The sequence below is a fragment of the Euprymna scolopes genome, chromosome 22 (assembly GCF_053919585.1).
Source record: "Euprymna scolopes isolate OS-2025 chromosome 22, ASM5391958v1, whole genome shotgun sequence".
NCBI lineage: Eukaryota > Metazoa > Mollusca > Cephalopoda > Sepiida > Sepiolidae > Euprymna > Euprymna scolopes.
In genome coordinates, this window is record NC_136503.1 from 27,726,988 (window position 1) to 27,753,120 (window position 26,133).

At 32.9% G+C, this 26,133-nt stretch overlaps 1 protein-coding gene across 1 annotated transcript in view; it reads left to right on the forward strand.

The window, feature by feature from the left end:
• Positions 1–26,133, forward strand: part of LOC145243922 (uncharacterized) — an 85,408-nt gene that overhangs the window by 35,354 nt on the left and 23,921 nt on the right. Inside the window, exons 2-6 of the mRNA XM_080107035.1 lie at positions 5,835–5,892; positions 8,173–8,320; positions 18,334–18,487; positions 20,871–21,079; positions 25,191–25,345. Of these exons, the coding sequence (XP_079963161.1) occupies positions 5,835–5,892; positions 8,173–8,320; positions 18,334–18,487; positions 20,871–21,079; positions 25,191–25,345 (724 nt within the window). The remainder of the gene's footprint in view (positions 1–5,834; positions 5,893–8,172; positions 8,321–18,333; positions 18,488–20,870; positions 21,080–25,190; positions 25,346–26,133) is intronic.

A 26,133-nucleotide genomic window follows, 5' to 3' on the forward strand; every position in this document is an offset into this window, starting at 1 on the left:
TCAAGGGTTTTCCTTAATATTTCTACAGCCTTCATTATTGTTGTCTGTTGTATCTTCTCAGTCATCCCTCCGATTCTTTTTTTCAAAGTTTTCGGTATTGTTCCTAGCACTCCATCTATTAGTGGTGTTATCTTCACTTTCTTTATCTTTCAAATCACTTTGATCTCTCTGACCAGTTCCGTGTCTTTGTTCCGTTTCTCCATCTCCTTGATCTTCACTCTATGGTCTGCTGGACGGCAAAATCTACAATTTGGCAGGACTTTTCCTTCTTGTTCACTATCATGGCATGCGGTCTTCTTGCTTGGATTGGTTTATCTGTTTATATATTCATGTCTCATATGTATTTGTGACTTTCATTTTCCGCATAATTATTAGTGTACTGTCTTCCTCACTTGATCGTGTCCATTTTTATATTCTTTTTGGGGGTTAGTTTGCTGCATTCACTTATTATGCGGTTAATTGTTTCATCTCTTTGTCCGTAGGGTCTGCATTTGCTGTTTTCTTGTGTCTTGTCCGTTCTTGCTTTGATGTTGTTGGTTCTAATCGCGTGCGTTACCTTGTGCAGCTGTTATTAGGGATTCAGTTTCCCTGTTTAGGTTTCCCTTTTGTAAACATTTCCAAGTATTTTCGTTAGTCTCATCTTTTGTAATTCTTGTGAATCGTCCATGTAGCTGTTTCTTCCCATTTCCTTTTCTATCTTGTTTGTTTTTTTAGTGTCTCTGGTTGCTTTCGATGTTCTGAATTATGTATCTTTCTAATTCTACCAGCCCAGTTTCTCCGTCTTTTCGTTTCACATGGAGTCGGTCAGTATCATCCTTTGGGTGTAGTGCATTGTGCATAGTCATGAGTTTCCTGGTCTTACGATCGAGATTCTTCAGTTCTTCTTTGGTCCAACATAAACGGTTCAGAGTATCTTACTTCTTACTAGCGACATTGCCTTCATCATCATCATCATCATCAATAATAATAATAATAATAATAATAATATTTTGTTTATTAAGTTTTATTATCGGTGAATTGTCTGCAATGGATTTTTTATTTTATTTACATTAGTGACTATAAAAAACTCATTGAATCTTAGTATTTACTGATACTTTTCGCTACATTTGTGCAGATATGATTCTCCAACAAAGAAAGATGTCTTGCTAAGCAAAACTTCATAATTAGGTCCATACATTTCATAATCTATATAATTATAAAACTCAAATGACATTGTAACGATTGTTGTAACCCAACATCTGGTTTACGACTTCCGGTTGCGCATGCGTACATAAACATAAACCTATAACAGCGTAAACAAATAAACAAAATCGCTGAACCGGTTTCGTTTGAACAAATGGACGTCCTTAGAAAAGCGAATATCTTAAATATATTGAATAAAAAAAACTTCAAAATATGGGAAGCAAACGCAAAAAACTGATAACAAATTATATGTATAATCATCGACCTATTTCATAAATATGATATATATTATACTAAATAATCAACGCGACAATAAAACGTATTGTTTTACTGTGTACGTTTTCAGCGTCCCAATTGTTGCGTTGTTTTTCGCGTTTAAATTAAAATATATATCAAAAATAAAATGTAATATGTATATATATAATATATATAATATATATATAATATATAATATATATATGATATATATATAATATATAATATATATATATATATAAACTAATAATCCCCTCTAACAACTTTAACATGCCTGGTTATCTCCCACTTTATCATAAGGACTCAGACATATGCACGGACTTGGAGTCTATATTCGACACCCCCCCCCCTTGACTTGAGAAATAAAACTAAAATCAGACGACTAGACCTGTGTATGCAAAAGCACACACAGGTCTGGTCGTCTGATTTTAGTAACATTAGTTACTTTATATCTTTTCTACCGCTCTCCTTCGACCCAGTACCGTACCTTAATCAACCAAATCTCTGACCGTATAAATACAGCACTCTTCTTCGGTGCTAGTGCATAAGTGCATGTATTTTGTGAATTAAAAAAAATGTAAAAAAAGAAAAAATTAAAATAAAATAAAGAATGCAGTTTAAATTCTCGGAAAAAACTGAATTTAACCTATCCCAAACTTAGCACCTACATATGTTACATGACAAGGGCTGTCCCCTTTTCATGTAAGTAAAAAAAATAGAGAATTAGTTAAATGGAAATGATATCAGATAAAACAAGGATTGAACCCTGTAGATAAGTTTTAAATAACAATAGGTTTAAATGGAATGTCCAGTTAAATTGTTGATTCTGTTAAAATATTTAATAAATACAAATTTGGCTGGAAACAATTCACATTCTTAGACAGAATGCATAATAAAAAATATGGGTTACAGAATTAGACAAGTAGGTTAAATTCCTTTGTAAAACAACAAAGAAAATGGGAAATTTCCTGGTCGTCAGAAATGGTTTCAAAACGTGCAAATCGCGCATGTTAGAAACACGTGAGTTGTGGTCACGTTGACCAGACATACGTGTGACGTCAGGGTAGAATTATTTCTCAATATACGAGGGTTCGAAGTTAGTTATGGGAGAGAAGCGAGGGGAGAATCAGATCAGACAGATCAGAGAAGCAGAGATCAGACCGATTCTCCATAAGAGTCAAGGCACCCTCTGGAAGCGAGAGGTTTTAGACATAACCATGTAACAACTTTGAATCCCTGAAATACAAAATCATGTCCGACCGGTCGAAGAAATAAACGTATCATCATGTGTTTTATAACTGCCGTCTTTCTGTGTTCATCATTACAACGAGAAAGGTAACGCGTTTATATTATATGTACAACTGTCAAACGTAAATGTCAAACGCACTATCTCTGGTTCTATCTATCTATATATCAAATCAGCTTCTCATTGTGTATTACAAGCCGTCGGCTCTCCTGTCTTTATATGTACCCTGTCTCTATATCTCACTAATGTCTCCATCTCTCAACACTATGAACACTCACAATGAATATATATAATATATGCTATCTCCGCAAACATGAACATCCTAAGTCATATGAACACTCAACAACATAATCCGTCTTCTAAAAAGTTTACAATTACGAAAGAGAATTCAACTATATAAGTATGAAGAAGAAAAGCCTTAACTAAAATTTTAAATAGAAAGACTTAGCACTCGCATCAGTCGATTTAGGTACAAAAGAAGACTAATTCACACTCAGGCCAGTAAAAGTTGGCTTCCTGTAAATGGTAGTGAGAAAGCCCATTCTTGAACGTTCAACAAGAACATCCAAGAAGGGAAAAGTGTTATCTTTCCCACTTTCCATAGTGAACTGTAGAGCCCCACGAAAAGAATTCAATCTATCAAAGAATGCCGACGCTTCATTTTGCGATGCAAACATAGTTAAAGTGTCGTCCACATATCAAACATACGTATGGCGTTTAGTTCGAGAACTGAAAATAAGGGATTCATAATTACCGATGAAGATATCAGCTTCATAATATTACGTCATTGGTAAATATAGCTTCGTACGCAATGTTACATCATTACAAATAATATATGGAAAAAAATAAATCTTTCTTTTTTTTTTCTAATTTGCGAATATACGGTAGAGCTGAACAAAGACATTCCATGTCATGTCGCGAAAATCCCCGTGTTTGTAAGACACATCCAGACGGAAATTCAGACATGATTTCTTTTTTTTTTCTTTTTTTTTGTATTTCCTTACATCCAACATAGGACTCACAACAACAACAAAAAAGTAGTGTCTTCAAGACGTCAATCACGAGCGGTGAGTTATTAATGACTGGTCGTGTCTGCAGACAACTTGCCCCAACTGTTGACGAACTTGACACAGGAGAAGACATAGGCTGAACACACCACAAGTTTCCCAATGCGTTCTGACATCGGCCATCTTGTCTTAGAGAACATCTATTCTTACAATATTCGTTTTTCAACGCAAAATGACACGTCTTTTAGTTGCAGACGAGATCTGCGTTTGGCATTTTAAACAATGTCATTAATGAAACAAATATTTTCAACGACTTTATTTTATATACATAATTCATATATTTAGTGATATGAACACATACTTAAGTAAGCTAAACCAAAACAATTTTGTTTCATCCCGAAGGAAGACATCAGCCTATATATATATATATATATATATATATATATATATATATATATATATATATATATATATATATATATATATATATATATATATGAACAAATGATTAATAAAACATGTTAAAAGACATCTTGAAAAAGAGTTAAAAACATATTTAATTTTAAAAAGGAAGCACAAGATAAGTGGATAGTCCTTAATCCGCAGAGTTTCGAAGAAATACTCTCCTTCTCATCAGAGGGCAGGAATTAGCAAAATGCGGGATCGGATATGGCGATTAAGCTACACTGAATATTCCGCGTTTCATCCACTCTAGGATTCTTCAGGCTTATGCGAGAATCCTAGAGTGGATGAAATGCGGAATATTCAGTGTAGCTTAATCGCCATATACATTTTATAACTTACTAACTAGCTCTACCTACGTATTGAGCACTTTTGAAGTGAATACTTAAAGTTTACGCATAAATCTATACTTTTGTATATTAAATTTATGTGAGAAATTAAGTAGTTATATATATATATATTAGAAAATGTATATTAAAAGAAATAAAACATATAGAAATAGAAATAAGCTATAGTTAAATAAAGAATTGATATTAAAATAAATAAATTATATAGAAATAGAGATAAGCTATAGTTAAATAACAATTAACATCATTATAAACAATATATGCGGTCCTGCATTTTCCTCAAACAGAAAACAACATGGCTGACGAGAGCCTAACATTATTTACGTTTTACCATTAACTGGTCTCCCTTCTGATAGTCTTAAAACCGACGGTACCAATGTTTTTTCTGACCTTCTGTACAATTTTAAATAATTATATATATATATATATGTGTGTGTGTGTGTGTGTGTGTGTGTGTGTGTGTGTGTGTGTGTGTGTGTGTGTGTGTGTGTCCAAGAAAATATAAAGAAACAATTTCAGATTACATATTATCTACAAATGTAAACTTAAAGTCCATATGAATATTAGTATCAATATTTATCAGACAATCCCAACCAGATAAATAAGTCCACTATACCAGATAGAGCAATATTATAAATGATAATTTGCAAATAAATTCAGTAAATTTTAAAAAATACGACAAATATATTATTCGGCAAAAAACACAAAAATTTTTCTTCCTTAATCCATGGATTTGCAATAAATGACACATCTCATCAGAGGAAATGTTTCTAGCAAAATAATGTTTATAGGCAATCATAAATTTTGCTATTGAGCTCAAAAATTGAAAATCTAAAAAGTTATCATTTGCTAATGGAATTTGGTTTATTCGTTCTCAACCAATTATAAGAATCTACATTTAATTAGCTGTAATTTCCTACCATAACCCCATCGGATGGTGAGCCGCAGAAAGATGTTTTAATTTTGACGTCATAAAACAAAAAGAAAACATAATTGATCTCTCTTCTCTGTTATGTACTTCCTGTCATGATGTCATTTCCGCTGACGTAATCATTAGGTCGTTAAATTCTATTGGAATTTTCCACTACTTTAACTTTTATGCTGACTCTAACCTCGCGTAGGAAAATACTGTTCTCAAAACATTATGTTTTACGCACCCGTCTCAAGCCTAGTTTCATTTCGATATCGGCTATATCAGCAACTAATTGTATCGATTAATTCAAGTAAAACCAATAAAACTTTTAACGCACCCATAATTTTAAATGTCTCTTTGGTTATGATTTCTTTTTTTTTTTTTTCTTTTTTATCGTAATTCTCTTATTTATTCAATTGTAGTAGTTCATGGTCTGCCCCCGCCACCGCTACAGGCCATCCGGTTTGAGGACTTTGTTGAGTAAGTATTGCCTTATATTCATCAATCATTTAACACAAACATGCACACAGACATGGATACATTCTTTAATAAAGAAATATTTACTTATATTAAGTATTCATCCAGGAATACCATAAGAATTCGGTTTCATAAGAAAACCTTCATGCCAGACTTTCTGAAAAGTTTTAGATATATCAAGCGATACCGCTCTAATTTCATCTTCTGTGACGAATATGCGTGGAAGCGATCAAGAATTGTATGCCAATGTCTAAGTCGAGCCTACCTAGGGTGAAAGGGGTTCGTCAAAGGACTATAAAAAGCCGATACCAGAGTCATTCTGTAATAACTGCTAAGGTTGCACTGGTAACGTGTTGTGTTCGGGATCGTGTGGAATCGTCGTGTTCGGGTTCAAATCGACGGAGTTGTTCGGGATTGTGTAGTATCGAATCGTCAGAGGTGTTTGGGTTTTAATTGTGGGAGTTGTTCATGATCGTGTAGTGTCGAATCGTCAGAGGTGTTCGGGTTCGAATTGAGGGAGTTGTCCGAGATCGTGTCGTGTTAAATCAACGGAGTTATTCAGGGTCGTGTCGGGTCGTGTGGACGAAATTGTTCGGCACAATGCTGCCTCCTGTGATAACAATTTTTTTTTTTTGTTCTCTTGCCTCGTGAAGCAACGGCTTCCTTGTTCAAGGCATAGCATATGCGTCCAGAGTTGACCGTTAGAACATCTGCACTATAACGTTCTTACCTAAATGCATACTGATGATCAAAAAGAATTTTAGCATTAACGAGGTTAAGTATTATCACTAGCTTTTATTAAACATGCAAAGCTTTTAGCGGAGAGCGGAAGTAGACTGGTGAAGCAATAATTTTGTGCTTTAATTTTCTGCTTTTACCAGACAGTACTTTAAAAAGGTACCGCTTTTACCAAAGTTTTTGAAAATGAAAACCTTACTTCGAAACAACTATCTTTCGAAAGAAAAGATTAGAGAAGACCAAAGTTAAGTGTTTACTTAATTGTTCTTTATTTGAGTATATATATATATATATATATATATATATATATATATATATATATATATATATATTTCAGAGTAGTGCATTTTTAATGTGGGGGAAAAACAGTGCCTGCCTTAGTATAGAAGGATTTCCTCCTCCATTGATTAAGGACAAATAAACTTGAGTGTAGCATCAGAACAGATACTACACTCTGATCCTAGCCTGTGTTTTAGATTTCTTTCATTTAACCACACGATTTCGGTCTATGTTTTCTAAACCTTATTTTTTAGAATGAAGTTGATGCGGTTTCTGTATCTATTACGTTGCTTTCTAATTCATCTTGTTCACGTACCGATTGTACCTGTCTGTGACATGAAAGGGATGTCCCCTTATCATGTAAGTAACAAGAGATACTAGATAAGTGGGAATGATATTAGGATAAGGTCAGAATCGAACCCTGTAGGCAAGTGTTAAAGATAATGGAGAATGGAATGTTAGAAATTAAGTTTATTGTTAATTCTATTAGAAATAGTTCAATATTATTTATGTCGGAAAAAGAGTCGATTGTCCATTCTTTTTGGAATCTAGATATTAAATATGCTAGTTAAAAGAATGCACAATGCGAGTTAAAATATATTGTTTAAAAATAGGTTAGAATTAGAATTGGAGATTCTTTTATTTGCCAAAAGTGTGTTTGGACAAACATATGTAAAGCCACGTGAAAATTAGTCACGTTTGAAAACCACACTTCTGACGTCATAAACAAAGGAGATTTCTCAATATAGGATCCTGTGGAGTCGGTCAGTTGAGAGTTAAGAGTTGATGAGGATGAGATAATCAGAGCAGATCATACACGGTGATAGAGTTGGAGAGTGGGAGACCCTTAGAGGCGAAGGGTAGAAGAGTAAACCATGTAGTCGAAAAGGCTTGAATTCCTGACGTCACCGATCAACCGATTGAAGAATAAAGAAATCATCTATATTTTGTAAGTGTTATCTCGTGTTGTCATTCTTTACAACAGAAGAGGTAAATGTGTTTTATCATCATCTTATAAGGAACTTTTGTCTAAACCTTCCCAGTTATGTATCTTCTCCCCTGTGTTAAGAATTTGCATCATATCTCCCTGTCCGCATTAATATGAACTCCCCAAGAAATGTTACAGTCGTCGTCATGATGTAATATATATCAATGTCTTTCCATCAGAATTGTCATCACCATCGTTATACATGTCCCGTTATATATGCCCCCAATATGAGCTCCCTGCTACACAACATTTGTACCCGTTTCTGTTTTCGTTTGCAGTAATAACAACAATAACCAGATTGACAACGCGACAACCTTTCGATATCGTTATCTCAACCGACTTGGAAAATGTCTGCCTTCAAAACCAAACGGGCAGAGTATCCGCATTGCAGCAACAGAAAACGTTTGGGAACAAGCGCTCACAGTGGTCAGTATCAGTGAAAAAATTATAGTGGTATTAGCAAATCGATGTAATATTCATTTCTTTTCTGCTTATATATAAGTGATGTGATGACCTATGAATAGAGGCACCACAGAAACATGTATGCATATCCAAACTGTTTGTATAAATAAACATAATATATTCCTACAATTATATAAATGCAACCTTGCCTGTGTGTGTGAGTTCGTTCTTTATAGACTCCGAAACGGCTGAACAGATTTTCTTTAAAATTTACAGAACTTTATTGGATGTCTGGGAGTGATCTTAGTTTAGTTTTGTCTCAGAATACTTCCGATAATTACCGATAATCGATAATCTAAACCGCTATTTTAATTTATCTATCATCGGTAAAGCCATTTTTTCATGTCGTCGCTTAGCAACAATGATAGAACAACGGGCCGTGAAAATTTTACTGTGGATAGCGTGTTTTTTGCTTTGCTTTGTTTTCGTTTTTATTTTGTTTTATTTTTATTTTATTTTGCATGACGTGGTCTGAAGGTTCAAACTCCGCACGTAAATTTCTTAATTTTTTTCATTAACTGCAAAGAATTTTATAAGACTTGAAAATTTACGTGTTTTTTAGCAGTGCAAAAGTAAATTATGTTTATGCTTTTGAACGTCCATTGAACAAGCAACTGATCCTAAAGAAATTGCAAAACAGTCTACACACATTCATAGTGAAAATGTGATTTAAAGGTTTCTTATATGTCGGTTTAACAAAACATAGGCCCCCAATAACCAGGCACAAGTAGTATGCCCGGCAACATAAGATAATGAATTTTTCGACACAGTTTACTAATTGTAGAACAATACAACGACAACCACATAAATTCTTACAACGAACAGATAGTTGATGTTGATCCTGTGGTTTCTTTCGCATACGGTTCAAGAAATCATGCCCCCCCAAACCTCGCTAAAATAGTTGGTTTTGAGCTGAAAAAATAGCTGCTAAGGGGACAAATCAAAGAATTTGGATTGCTGTTGGCAGGTTGTATCCAGTGTGTGGGGCTACGTTAATCAGTAAGGTGTCAATATAATTGAAATTTACTTAAATAATTTTAGGATTACAAAAAAAAAAATTGGAATTATCAAAGATACAGATCAAAATAAGCATAAAAAGGGCATCAAAGCAACCCCTGAGCAAAGTCGGGTAATATTGTTAGTATATATATATATATATATATATATATATATATATATATATATATATATATATATATATATGAAACAATTCTTGACCACTTAAAGTTAAATAACATTTATTTGATCATGAAATCAATCAGAAAAAACGTGAAATACAAAGAAAACTATTTAGACCATGAAATTTCGACGCTTAATGATTCTCATCAAAATACATTTGTTTTTTTTGTTTGTTTGTTTTTTGTTTGTTTTTTTGTTTGTTTGTTTTTATTACATTTTCACCCCAAACAAGGCATATTGCCACCTTGATGTAGGGGGCTACTAGTTCCAGGGGTACTATGTAGGGAGTTTAGCAGCAAGATGTCGGTTCATATTACACTTGAACTTCTGCATGTCAGTACAGTTGGGGAAGCAGGAAACTGGAAGAGAATTCCAAACTCCTGCCGTTCTGGGGAAGAAGTTATTAGATTAGAAGGCTTTCTTACATCTAGGGATCTCAACCGTGTAGGGATGGACTTTGCTGCTTGTCGGGTTTATCGGGGGTATTTTCGTCGAGGGGGTACAAGTGCTTGTAGTTCGTCAGAACATCCACCATTAAAATACTTGTAAAACAGGCAGAGGGATGCAACATTTTGTCGGTGGGACACGAGCTGAAATTTAGATGACAATTCAGGACCTATAAGGTTGGCGACTATTTTGAACCCTGTCCAGGAGTGAGAGACTAGTAGCAGATGCACCAGCCCAAATGTGACAGCAGTACTCCATACATGAGTGAATGGTGGCTTTGTAGAGGTACAGGATACTTTCAGGCGTAAGTTACTTCCTAGCACGTAAGAGAGACCACCTTCTTTGCAGCAACCTAGCAATGATCTCAATGTATCTATTCCAACTCATGTTTCCTGTGAACGTTAAGCCAAGGAGTTTGAACGAAGTGCTCTCATGTAAAATATCTCTAGCCATAGCTATTGGTGGTTGGTAAGGTTTCATGTAATTATTAAAGTAAACGAGCTTTGTCTTGGCAGCGTTGAATGTTACCATCCATTTATGACCCCATTCCACTACAGACTGAAGATCTTCCTCTAGAGTTTTGACCATTACCTTAGATATGTACCCATTAGTTTTCCCCACGTGCCTCCTATAGAGCGTGGTGTCGTCGGCAAATATACCCATCAGTGGTCGATAGACAAAAATCAGAGGCCTGCAGAAATAAACTAAAAAATCCCCTATGTCTATCTATAAATATGCCTCTTTATATAAACAAACATAATATTATGAATACCCAAACCGACTAGAATAGAAAGAAATTAAAATTTAAAAATTCAAAAAAATAAACATCAAAGTTGAATGAAAACATACCTACCAACTAGCCTTATTTTAGGGAAGCTTGTCCCCCCACACATACACATTAAATACGATCTTGTGTCACATTTGTTTTCGTAGGGAAGCAAATAAATTTACAAAGTTATAAAACTATAAGACATAAAACACATTCTACAAACCAATACAAGGAAACACATGCGCGCGCACACTTACGCACCCTCCTCCACGCACTCATTTGACCAAGTACAAACGTGCCCCACACTTCCACTCAAGTAAGAAAAAATAAAGAAAGAAAAGGAGAAAAAGGAGGGACGTAAGAAAAGAGAGAGAAAAGTAAAAGACAGCAATGACCATAGTCTGACCAATGAGCAAGGGTATGGGGTGGAACACACCCATGAAGGCCTTTAGAATCATGTACAGATATTTTCACCGCTCGGAAACATGCCACCAAAATGGACTGCAAAAATGCTCTTATACATTCTAAACACATTTTAAATATATTTTAAATATTTTACATTTTGAATACTTACTGAAGAGGGTGCTTCACAGAACGTCTGAAACGTGTTAAAAACTATTTCAATGATTTAAAAACATTATTACAATGATCTAAATATTTTTTTAAAAATTAAGAATAAAAATACGGAATAATTTGTTGGTGACCTCGCTCATTTTAATATACATCTTTCTCTCGTTGGAATCTCTCAACCTATATATATATATATATATATATATATATATATATATATATATATATATATATATATATATATATATATATAGATACAGAGAGAGAGAGAGAGAGAGAGAGAGAGAGAGAGATGTATATTATGAACATTTCTTTTCATACGAATTTATATTTATTTAAAATACATTATATCTTGGGTAACGCACAGTATGATTAGAAATTTCGACTGATATATATATATATATATATATATATATATATATATATATATATATATATATATATATATATATATATATATATATATATATATAAATGCTCGCTGTTTGTTTGTAAATAAACAATCAGCTCGAGCTCTGTGAAAGCGGTGGGCGAGTATTTATTTAATGGACATTTGATGGGGTCATTTGCGAGCACGGATCCTCTGGGCCGGAGGTTAAAACTGCCGACTATCAACGATGGTTGTAGGTTCAATCTCCGGCTAGGGAAATGTGCTAGTTAGCCGGACTGATAGGTTGTGATATAACGAAACAGCACTGTATGTGAATGAGTATATATATATATATATATATATATATATATATATATATATATATATATATATATACTAGCAGAGACACCTGACATTAATCGGGGTTTTATGAGGATTAGCAAATGTATCACACTTCTAATTTCTTTTTTTTATTCAATTTTCACCCAAACAAGGCACAGTGCCACTTAGAAGCAGGGGGTTACTATTAGGGAATTAATTAGCGGGGTCATTATGAAGGGAGAAGAGTAGAAAGATGTTTGTTAACATTACACTTGAACTTCTGCATATCATTGCAGTTGGGAAAGCAGAATCCCGGAAGGGAGTTCTAAAGACCCGCAGTTCTGGAGAAGAAACTATTGGAGTAAAAGGCTTTCTTGCACCTAGGGATCTCCACTGTAAAGGGATGAGACTTAGTAGCTTGTCGGGTTTGTCGGGGGTAGTTACGTCGGGGAGGTACAAGTGTTTGCAGTTCGTCAGAGCATTCACCATTAAAGTATTTGTAGAACAGGCAGAGGGATGCAACATCTCGTCGATGGGACAGAGGTTGAAGCCTAGATGACAGTTCAGGACCTATCAGGTTGGCGACTCTTTTTTGAACCCTGTCCAGGAGCGAGAGACAAGCAGCAGATGCACCAGCCCAGATGTGACAACAGTACTCCATACATGGGCGAATGGTTTCCTTATAGAGGTATAGGATACTGGCAGGCGTAAGTAGTTTTCTAGCACGGTAGAGGGAGCCAACCTTCCTTGCAGCAGCCTTGGCAATGCTCTCAATGTATCTATTCCAGTTCATATTCCCTCTAATACTTTCCCTAATACTTTATAGTCATCGAAATCGGTGAAATCGCTCATTCGTCAATCAAACCAATCGATTACCTGATCTAGTCATGAAACGACACTAATTAGTCCACAATTCATCGTAGTTTATATTACACTTTAGAGAATCTACTGTTGATTTTATAAAAGTATTTTCCTATAATGACTTGAATTAAAATTTTGAATGCAAAATCCGTGCAAATGGTCTAACTGTGCTCTAAAAGGAACATTAATTTTGAAAACACCTCTTTTATAAAAGCAAACTATTGTTGTGTGTGTGTGTGTGTGTGTGTGTGTGTGTGTGTGTGTGTGTGTGTGTGTGTGTGTGTGTGTGTGTGTGTGTGTGTAAAAAACACTTTATCTCTGTGTGTGAGTTCGTTTTCTGTGTATTGGTTTCTGTGTATTGGTAAATGGCTGGTTGACTAAAAAATCACACATGTGTACTTTATGTATTTAGAAGTGTTCTTATATAGGTTTTGTAATGCCTACGATAAGTATTTTTCTTATATAGGTTTTGGAATTTTCACACAAAAGTTTATTTAGTAGCTCACTAGTGTACACTATAAGTAAAACTCTTAATTTAATCATAATTCATCAGAAAACATTTCATATTTTATCTAAAAAAAAATTATCATCAGACGATTATTTCTGCATATTTCGTAAATGTATAGTTTCATAACGTACAAAATATGATAAACACCCACGAAAAGGCTTCACCACAATAAGCTTGAAAAATCAATCAGTCATTTTATATTACTGTGTTTTGGAATGAAATAGGGAATGTTTTCTGAATAACTATATATATATATATATATATATATATATATATATATATATATATATATATATATATATATGAGCAAACAGTTAATAAAATGTGTTAAAAAACACTTTGAAATGAGTTAAAAACATAATTAATCTGAAAAGGAAACACTAGATAAATGGATAGTCCTTAATCCGCAGTTTCGAAGAAATACTCTCCTTCTCATCAGAGGGTAGGAATTAGCAAAATGCGGGATCGGATTTTACATGCAGAAGTATTTGATGAAACAACAAGTAAGCAAAGATCTTACTTGAAAACAAAAAGTGAAGCAGAGGGAATATGGTAAAGAAAAATGTGATTACACATGAATGGATAGTCTGGTGGAAGATAAAAAATCCAGTGACGGTAAAATCCAAATGTAAAACTTCAAGAAAATTAAAAGAATTTCCATTTGTACAAGTAAAATCCAAGGAAATCCCGTAATTGGAAGAAGATGGTCCATAATAATCCAAGGCAGAAATCCATGGAATAATTCACAAACATGTGTACAAAGAAAAAAATAATATTAATAAAAGAAAAATAAGATGTGCTTTTCACTCTACTTCCGAGACATAACTATAAATAAAAAAGATCTCGGAAGAAATAGGAGAGAGAAAAAAATGATAAAGTTAAATATAAAATAAAGGGAAACAAAAGTCAAAACGACCCAGACAGGAAATGTTAAAGGCGCGAAAATATATATAGGGCAAAATAATATAGGTCAACTGAAATGTACAGGTTATCACTTAAAAAATGTCAGCAAGAGTTATTAAACGACACTAAAAGGAAAATAAAAAATAAAAAAGGAAAATAAAAATAGATAAATAAATATATAATAAATAAATAGAAAATAAAGAATAAATAAATAAAATATAATAAAAATAAAATATAATATAAAATATAATATATAATATAAAATAAAATAAGAATAAGAAAAGAATAAAGATAGAAATAAAAATTATTTAAGGGGAGAAGATGGCCAGTATCTGCAATTTCAGAAAAAAAAGTAAGTAAATTTATATAGTAAAATTTAAGTAAATATACATACAAGATATGAAAGTGTGGGTAGATTGATATATTAGATAGATAGGAAAGTTTAAAGAATAAAACAGAAAATGTAGATAAAAAACCGGCCATGCTAAGAAGAGATAAAGAATTAAAATAAAGGATTATTAAATTATAAAGTATTAAGAAGTATGTCGAAAAACGAAAAAGTTAAAGAAAAATATTTTATATCTATATAAAAGGTAAAAGTAATAACTATGTAATTTCAAAATTGCCATAATTAAATTTGGACTTATGTTTACAGAAAGAAATCAGTTCATTTTTAGAATTTATTATATTGTTACTTTGAGGGGAAGTAATTATAGTTATAGCTTCGGTTGTACTGAAGCGACATGACTTAGAGCCTGGAGTATAAGACTTAACTTTTTTATAATAGTCCATTTGATTGAGAAGGGAGTATTGTTAGAGTCAAGTTTTTTTTATTACAGTGGTTAGAGAAGTTCCTTGGTTATTATTAGAATTATTGTTGTTAAAAGAAGAAATGTGGTTTGATATTTTGTTTCTTAATTTATGTTGAAGTAGCGCCGATATATGTATGTACTTTATTAAAAGCCAAATATATATATATATATATATATATATATATATATACTAGCAGTTCCGCCCGGCTTTGCTCAGGCGATATGCACTGTTTATAACTATGTGCATATATATATATAATAAAAAGTGTGAATATGTACGGTAATACTTTTCTATATAATAGTCTTCCTTAACTACCATAGAGAAAAGTTGGTAGAGACCGCAGACGTCAAATTTTTATTTGCTTTAACACCAATTTTGACCCCTTAACATGTATTGTTTTGGACTCAAATCAAATTAAAATGTTTGACCCATGTCAAAGTAAAGGAAATCTAAATTTTCAAGTGTTTAGACCCAAAATTGGCGGAGGACTTTGGTAGAGTCTGCAAAGGTCAACTCTATAAACTTTGACATCTTGCCAGTCAAATTTTCGCCCCAAAACTGATTAAAAAGTTTGCCCTATGTCTGAATACACTTTGTGTAAAATTTCAAATGTTTAGACCCAAAATTAGCTTAAGAGTTTGCTAGAGACGCAAAGGTAAGATCTTTTGAACTTTGACCACTTGGAACCCAAATTTTCAGAAAAAATAAAACGATTAAAAAGTTTGCCCTATGTCTGAATACAATTTATATAAAATTTCAAATGTTTAGACCAAAAATTGGCTGAGTAATTTGGTAGAGACCGCAGAGGTCAATTTTTAAAACTTTGACCCCAATTATGACCTCTTAGCATTTATTGTTTTGGGCTCAAATCAAATTATAAAGTTAGATCCATGTCCAAGTAACTGATGTCTAAAATTTAAAGTGTTTAAAATCCAAATTTTCGGAGGAGTAGCGTTCTCAAAGGTACAAATCGTTGAGGTTTGACCCGTTAGCAGCCAAATTTCTGGCCGAAATCCGATGAAAAAGATTTTCCCAAATCTCAATGCTCCTTATATCAAATTTCGAGTCTGTAGACAGAAAATTGGCAGAGTTATTTGGTAGGGAAATATACACAGACAGACAGACAGACAGACAGACAGACAGATAGGCACACACACATACAGACATTTTCACTTATATATATATATATATATATATATATATATATATATATATATATATATACATGTGTATATACATGTATATATATATATATACAGTAAGTTATGAAAATATATTTCCTATTTCACTCCAAAACTAATATAGATATAAATTGACTATTTGATTTTTCAATATATTAATCAATATATATACATATGTGTATGTGTGTGTGTGTGTGTGTGAGAGAGAGAGAGAGAGAGAGAGAGAGAGAAAGGGAAGCATGTTTTAGTTTGCTTGAAGCAATGTGCGTAATGTGAAAACTGTTGTGTTTTAAGGCTATATCTCTGCGGTTCGTATGAAACACCGTGAATATTTGTCATATAAAACAATAATGATAATATTAAAAGGAATTTTCAATAATTCTCAATTATATTATGTTTATTTACCAACATAATGTGTCGAATAAAATGGTTGGTGTTGATGTCCGAACTGGGCCAAACTCTCTTCCTGATCTACATCAATGACCTCCCTAAACACATACTTAAATCATTCGTTGACATCTATGCTGATGACACGACCATCTACGCCGACACATGAAAGGTTGTAAATGACTAAGTTCTCTCAGATTCTCTCTTCTCTGATCTTGAGCGCGTGTTACAGTGGGGGAGGAGGTGGCTGGTTACTTTTAATGCATCTAAAACCAAGCTCCTATCTTTACATCATCAACGTTCTGATCCCCATCGTGCATCAATTGAAATGGGTGGCCCTCGTCTAGCGGAAGCTCCATGTTTTGATAAGCTTCTGTGTTTGTCCTTTACTCCTGATCTGAAATGGAACACGTACATCAAGTCTGTTGCTAAGGTCGCTGGAAAGGTGGTGGGATCCTTCTACCGCCCCAGAAGATATCTCACTACTGATGCAATTCTCTATCTATCTATCTAGCTAGCTAGCTATATATATATATACATATATATATATATATATATATATATATATATATATATATATATATATTGCGTCCAAGGATGGAATACTGCTGCCATATCTGGGCAGGAGCTGCTAAAAACAGCCTATCCTGCCTTGACAGAGTACAAAATAGACTTCATTACTTATATTATGTTTATTTACCAACATAATGTGTCGAATAAAATGGTTGGTGTTGATATCCCTAATTTTCGAGAGTAGTATCTCTTCTTCAATGGAGAAAATAAAAAGAAACGTATATAACTGTTCAACAAGGTAATTTTTTTATTAAATTTAAATTGAATTTTTATACCTTACTTTGTAAAATTTATAAAAGTGCACTTTGAAGATAAATAAATTTCAAATTGAATCTTGTACCTTTATTTTTAAAGCCTATAGTAAAAATATTTTGTTTAACAATTTTCATGCCTTGGATGAAATGCTTTTCTAACTTGTATCTTATCTTTTTAAGATTATATTTTAAAACTTTCCTTCTCTCTATTTCAATTTGTATTTCTCCTCACACCACAACTAATTTTTGCAACCCCTCTTTGTATTTTTACAGGTCTGAATATTCTTTCTGTTTCAGTTTGTATTTCTCCTCACACCACAACTCATTTTTTGCAACCCCTCTTTGTAATACGGGCCTGAATAATGAGAAAATCTTAATTTAAAAAAAAAACTTTAAAATAACTTTTTTAGATTAAATTTTTAAAACTTCTTTCAGAATAGAAAATCTTTAAAATTTAATAAGGAACATATTTCATATAAGTTTCATTAACAAATATTCAGTACATAACGAGAAAAATAGAGATGAAAATTTCAAAAGGACTGTATACCTGGTTACGGTCAATAGTAGTCCTCGCCGGCGAAAGTCTTTGTTATTGTTATTCTATTATTATTATTATTATTATTATTATTATTATTATTATTATTATTATTATTTAAAACATTTTGTGTCCTGCTCTTTCACGCGAGGACTAATATAATAAAATAATTCGAGTTATTACTAAATTGAATAAGAATCAGTAATTTGTTTTATTACTAAATTCAATTTAATCTCTACTCGGTGTAAATTTAAAAAAAGAAAAAAAACGAATTAGCGCTTACTCATCCTTTATCTTTTCTTACAGGCGTGCATCACTTTGGCTAAACTAACAAAGTACATGCCAGACGATGTCTTTAAAACAACATCAGAAACGAAGGGCGTCGGAATATTCACAAGAGCCGAAACTCTGGCAGTTTATTCTGAAAATGCCAACCTAGTCGACCGCAAAGAATGCTATCGTAAGGTCCATTTTTTCTGTGCTTCAAACAATACAGCTGTCCCGAACCTTTTGATAATGTATTAGATAACATATTATGGTATTAAATGGTTTGAAGATGAAATATCTAAAGTGAGCCAAAAGTAGGTGGACAATGTTGTAAACCTTCCTACCTGTGGGATTGACATTTTTGTCATGATAAAGGCCAACTAGGGTCAGTCAACCGTCCTCATAATCTTTATACTCTTAAGAGAAAAACAGATCAAGTTAAATTATGTGTTTTAGTTTCTGAATACCATAGAGATTGGTACCAGGACCATTTTTATTTAGGTCGGATGGCTGACTCTGGTTGACTTCTATCATGACAAGAGTGCCACTTCCACAGGTAGAAAGGTTTACAACATCGTCCACCTACTTTTAGCTCACTAAATGACAAAAGTCTATATTCCAAATTTCATGATGTTGACCATCTTACAATTTATTCCTTTAACTCAGTTGACATTCACAATTATTGACAGTATCTGTTTCGTAGCACAAAATCATTCACTTAATTATTATATCAATCAGTGAATCTATTTTACCCCAAACTCATCAGAAGAAAAAGCAACTATCAATCCATCAAAAGGAAACAAAATGCGTTTGGACATGATTAAAAATCCGAAAATTGGAAGGGAAGCTGCAAAAACCTTTCTAAGTTCAAAATGGCGTAATGTAAGCAAGCTATACGGTCAGCATCAAGAAACCTGGAATATAGACTTTTGTCATTTATTCATTATATGCTCTGTAATTGCATAGAGATTTTTAAATAAGGATTCGTATATAAAAAGGGAAATATAAGTGAATAAAAATATTTCCACAGAAAAAAATATATATATATTATTTTTAAAGTATAATTATCCACTGACACGTGTTTCGTCGTCCACGACTCATCAGAGTGGCTGAATCTAGCGAGATTCGAAATCGGTACCTCGTGATAAGAAGCCTAAACCTCTACCACGGTGCTAACCTCGCCGGACTACCAAATGTATCACTTTTATGTAGATGTTTTTATTTGTTTTTGTTAGCGATACTTTCTTGAATGAATTCAAGTATTTATACGAAAGTGCATTTTTACCTATATATATATATATATATATATATATATATATATATATATATATAATGACGCCAAAAAGAAAGTCCGCACTTGTCATTTTTTTTTTCAAAAACCGCAAATTTAAGCTAAATTGAATGTAATTGTTTATTAAACACCCTGTACCTCATTTGATTCGCCTTTTATTCCTCTATAATTTTACCTGTTCATATTTGACATTTATTTAAAGTGTTCATGACAATTAAAAAAAAATTAACTTCAAATCGAGAAAACAAAAAGAAACTCCGCAGCAACAAATGAGCTTAAAAGCAGCTTAAAATAAAAGTGCTTTTTTAAGGAAACACGAGAGGAAAATTCTTTACAGAAAATAATTCTGCTGAGAAATAAGTATCAGTAGTTTTAAGCGTAATAATAATCTCGAACCAGAATGTAGATTATAAGTTTGTTTTTTTACCCAAAACAAGGCACAGTGCCATTTTTTACTATCAGGAACATAAGTTGCAGGGATACTTCGTAGGGAGTTGAGCAGCAATATGCCTGTTCACATTACACTTGAACTTCTGCATGTCAGTACAGTTGGGGAAGAAGGAACCCGGAAGAAAATTCCAAACTCTATTTATGATTTATCGCAAGTGTAACAGTAATCTCGAACCTTTAAGTACGTTTGTGCGTTTACATGCACAAGAATTGTACCGGTCAGCGTATTTAAATGAATAAATTGTAAGATGGCCAACATCTTAGAATTTGGAATATAGACTTTGTCATTTATTTGTTATATGCTCTGTAATTACATTGAGATTCATATATTAAATGATTCGTATAAATAAAAAGTAAAATATAATTAGAAAAAAAACATTTCCACACACACACACACACACACACACATATATATATATATATATATATATATATATATATATATATATATATATATATTCTGACGTTATTGTTTTCCAGAGGTTAAGTAACCGATGAAGTTAAACGAGGTTAATACAAGAGTGCTCAATATCGAAGTAGAGCAGAGTATACTCTTTCTTTGTTTTTACGTAAGCAGTAACGTGTTGCTACACACTTTTAAGCATGTTTTGGTCAGCTAGTTACTAGTAACTAGGGACCTCTTCAGCCGATACAGCTTATACGAAAGCAAAGTTAGTAAATCTCTCTCTGTCTCTCTCTCTCTGTCTCTCTCTCAGTCTCTCTCTCTCTCCCTTTATATATATATATATATATATATATATATATATATATATATATATTTGTGTGTGTGCGCGCGTGTATATGTAAATGTTTTTGTTTAATATCTAATTTCTAGGCACCTGCAGCGGACCCTGTAACGACACGTGCACATACGACGGGCGAAAATTTTCTGAAGTTGCGGGCGTAACCAATTCGATAAGTCTGTCAAACATGGAGAGCATCCTGTGTTTGCCTCACGATATTTATGAAGGATCGGAAAATATCCTCACACACGAATTTTCACATCTCGTTCACCAGTCCCTCGCCAAAGCCTGGAAGGATAAAGTTAGTAAACTTAAACTTAATTCTTTTATATGACCGTTGCTGTACGTGTTATGTAATGGGTGGTATTAAGATGACGTATGTATTATATCTTGGTGTTGACTGTTCGTATTAGGAAGAGTCTTAGTGTGTTCATGTGTGTGATCATGATGTGAGATGCTAGATATTATATATATATTCATTGTGAGTGTTCATATTATTGAGAGATGGAGACATTGCTGAGATATACACAGGGTACATATAAAGAGACAGTTTTTATATATAACGAGACAGACAGGTACATACTACTTAAAGAGAGCTAAGCCTGTAATTCAATGAGAGGAGATTTATAAATATCTTGATAGATAGACCGAGAGTGCGTTTGACATTTACGTCTTGACAGTTGCACATTTTTATAAACACAAAGTTCATATTAATACAATTTCACTTTACCTTTGTTTTGGTAGAATGACACAACACAAGACGGCAGTTATAAAAACACATGATGATACGTTTATTTCTTCTTCGACCAATCGGACATGGTTCTGCATTTCAGGGATTCAAAGTTGTTACATGGTTATGTCTAAAACCTCCGCTTCCTAGAGGGTGCCTTGACTCTAACGGAGAATCTGTCTGATCTCCCCTGCTTCTCTGATCTGTCTGATCTGATTCTCTTTTCGCTTCTTCCTTCTATTACTACCTTCGAACCTTCCTATATTGAGAAATCATTTCTGCCCTGACATCACACGTATGTCTGGTCAACGTGATCACAACTCATGTGTTTCCAACATGCGCGATTTGCACGTTTTGAAACCATTTCTGACGACCAGGAAATTTCCCATTCTCTTTGTTGTTTTACAAAGGAATTTAACCTACTTGTCTAATTCTGTAACCCATTCTTTCTAAGAATATGAATAGTTTCCAGCCAAATTTGTATTTATTAAATTTTTAACAGAATCAACAATTTAACTGTACATTCCATTTATAATAATATTCTGCGTTTATTTTAACTTATGATTGGAATTCTCAATCCCATGTCTAGTTTCGCAAGTTCGAATCCTTGACTATTCTATTTCATATTTACATTTAACTAATTCCCTATATTTTTTTACTTACAGGAAAAGGGGACAGCCCTTATCATGTTACATATGGACCCGGTGTTGTCCGGGAGTCAGTTTACTTTCATTTTTGTTTCGCCAATTCACACCCCACCCCCTTTTGCCCCTTTCCTTAAGTTAATCTCTTAGTTCAAATTATTCAATAGTGGAATATATACCATTTGGAATGATTTGTAATAAAATCCATAAGAGATCTAACAAAATGGACAAACTTAAATTTCATTAATATTTTAATATTTATGTGTGTTGAGAACAATGGAACGAAATGATGTATATTGTTTTAAAACAAATTCTGTTTGTGTTTTGTTTTGTCAACCGAATATTGTGAAGTTTAATTGAAGTTCTTACGCTATAGTTTTGTCAGTACATGAGTTGAATAACATTGTTATAACCACACACACACACACACACACACACACAAACACATACACACACACACACATATATATATATATATATATATATATATATATTCTTATCGTTGAGCACATTACCGTTGAAATAAAGTCGGTCACTTTAGCTCGCATGCGCAGATCATTCTATTATAATCATTTGATCACTCTGACAGACGTTAAAAGTTTAAAAATAAATGTTTAAATTTCAACAATATTTCTTGCGGTTGACGGTGGCCGCGTGGATTTGTTCCTTCGTTGCCGAGTTTGGATCTCATGACCGGCGGTAATCGTGAAACGCGGCACTGATGATTCCCGAAAGGATAAAATACTAGTGCCTGTAAGTATTTAATAATTATTATAGTAAATGATGATATATATATATATATATATATATATATATATATATATATATATATATATATATATATATATATAAGCTATCATCTTCCTTTTCAACAAAATTATATTAATAAAAGTTAACACACAAATTTAAAACAAAAAATACAACTCTGAGTAAACACTGAATTCACTATCTCGTAATTTGATAGATTTCATAGAAAAAAATTGTAGATTTACACCATTGGGCATTAGATAACTTTTGCGCCTCATCACGAATGGCGAAAAAGATTACGTAAAAATCTAATGATATAGTCATATGAGAGTGTGATCTGATTGAATTATATATTCTGAGCTCCCTAAAGAATAAATTTTAGCAACATACTTTGGGGTTATATCGTAACAATGATCTCTTTCTTTATCAAACTGCAGTGAACACACATTTAATAGACTTCGGTAAACTCACTCTAAAACAAATGAGTTAAAATCACCGTACACACAAATGTGGCCCATGTTAATTTTTCTAATGTTAACCTAGATTTCATAAGCGGCACACGTACACCATACGAAAAACTAAAATATATAAACATAGGACCTTGCCACCCACCATTAATTTTAAAAGTTTTAATCCCCAACATTTTCGTAGAATTTCGAGACTGTCATCAGCCGTAAATAGATCACTCTGCAATCGCGAATGTAAAGACATCGTGTATACTCACCACACCCAGTAAATAATAAAAACAGGAGAAATATCATTTGGTTTACCCCTCTCTGTACTCATTAATTATGCGAAAATACTATACAGGTATACTATTGTTAGAACTTATAGATAAGTATTTCCCACCTCAACATAATCTCCATAAGTAATTCCATGCGAATGCAGTTAAAACAAACTACTTGTGTGAGCCGTCTATGAAATAAACAATATTATCCATCAACTCTAAATACTCGATCACCCCACATGTTCTTGTAAAATAAAAGTGAAATACCAACTGTCTGGAAAATACGACTGAATATCTTGAATTTATGAAGACAACAGTACACGAAATACCATAAATGAAATCAGATTATCACGTATATAAACGTTAACATGATATACAGCAACTGTAATTAATGATTTCTATGAACACCCTGTGCTTCAACCCCTCGGAAGAAGAAAGAACTGCTACATCCTTAAAAGTATATGTGAATAAATAACCGAATAAATATGCAGAAATTATATATATATATATATATATATATATATATATATATATATATATATATATATATATACAGAGAAAGAGGGGGAGAGAGAGAATAAATAACAAAAAGTTATATTCCAAAATACATGATGTTGACCGTTTATAATTTATTCCTTTAATTCAGTTGACTTATACAATTCTTGACAGTATCTGTTTCGTAGCGCAAAATCAATCACTTAATCATTATATCAATCAGTTGCGCTACGAAACAGATACTGCCAAGAATGGTATAAGTCAACTAAATTAGAGGAATAAATTATAAGATGGTCAACATCATGAATTTTGGAATATAACTTTTTGTCATTTATTCTCTAGATTGCTCTGTAATTACATTGAGCTTCTTAAATAAGGATTGATATATATTATAAGAACATATATTTCTACAGAAATGATGATGATTGCTGCATCTTTCCAGATGAACGCCGTCACATTGAGTTCACCCAATCTTGTCGTCCATGCCATCTCAGATGACTCTACACTCCTGCCACGGATTTGCACATCTTGAAGCAGATGTGACATAGAAATTGAGCAATTTCCATCGAGTTGACTTCCTCTGAAGGTTGAAGGGTATTCCTATGAACAATCACATGTCTTCTCAAACCAAATATATATATATATGTGTGTGTTTCTGTGTGTGTGTGTGTGTTTATTAGCATGCACTGATCAGTGTGTTATCTTATCACCGCGACAGTTGGTTCTAGCAAAGTGTGTTTCTCATATGTTAAATGTTCAACCAAGAAAAACTTTTAGCCGTTTTAGTAATTAAAAGGAAATAAAAATGGAGCAAACTACAAATACAAAATACATTTAAATCGATCAAGAAAGGTAGTGATCAGATATAATTCATTCGTTTTGAAAAGATTTTACATCACTGTAGTCGTGAGAAAAAAAAAACCCTGTTTAACGATCATCAGCAAGCCACTATATTTTGCTTTAAATTCTTTTCATTCAAAATTAAAATGTGATCGTTGCTTAATGTGATTGTCTGTGTGTTTTAACCCCCCCCCCAGAAAATGACTAAAAACAACTCTATTCATTACAGATAACAGCGGCCTACGAGACGGCAAAATTTCAAAATATTTGGAGCATGACAAGTTATGCAATGGTCAACGAATTCGAATATTTCGCAATCGCGACTGAAACCTTCTTCTATGACATCATTCGAACTGATACGATTGCAACTGGCGGTATGAACTTGTAAGATTCTTTTTCTTTTCTTTTTCTTTGTTTTCTTTTTAGTAGTATGTTTCTAAGAACTGTAAGATTGCGGAACTGATTTATTGTTGACTGTTTTCCTCCTATCTAAAGCTTTGTTTTGAGACCAAGCCCAGTAGGCATATCCTGTCTTTGCGATAATCATCTTTTGTATTGTAAGCTCCTTATATAAAATGGCTGCATGCCTTGTCTCAAGCGATTTCCTTAAAAAATAACATTAAATGCTTCTTTACAGTATTTTCATCTCTTATTTTAATGTATTAAAAAATTACAAATGATACACTCTCTATCTTTCTCCTTGTTTCTCTTTCTCTCTCCCCCTCCCTCTTTACCTCTCGCTATTCCTCTTTTTTAATGTATTAAAAATTAAAAGCAATAAATTTCTCTCTGTTTCTCTTCTTCTTCATTCTCTCTCTCTCAGTTTTCTCCATTCTTCTTTTTCACTTTTCTTCTTTCTTTCTTTCTTTCTTTCTATCTATCATCTCACCCTTTTGTTCCCCTCGCACCCTTCTATTGTATTAATGTATTAAAATTGACTTCTCTCCTTCTCTCTCTCTCTCTATCTCTCACTCTCTCTCTCTCCACATTCTCTCTTCCTCTTTCTCTCTTTCCGCTACCTCCCTTCCCTCTCTTTATCTTAACTCCTCTCTGTCCCCTAGCCCTACTCGTTCAATTCTCTTTTGTATTGTATAAAATATCACACACACACACACACACACATATATATATATATATATATATATATATATATATATATATATATATATATA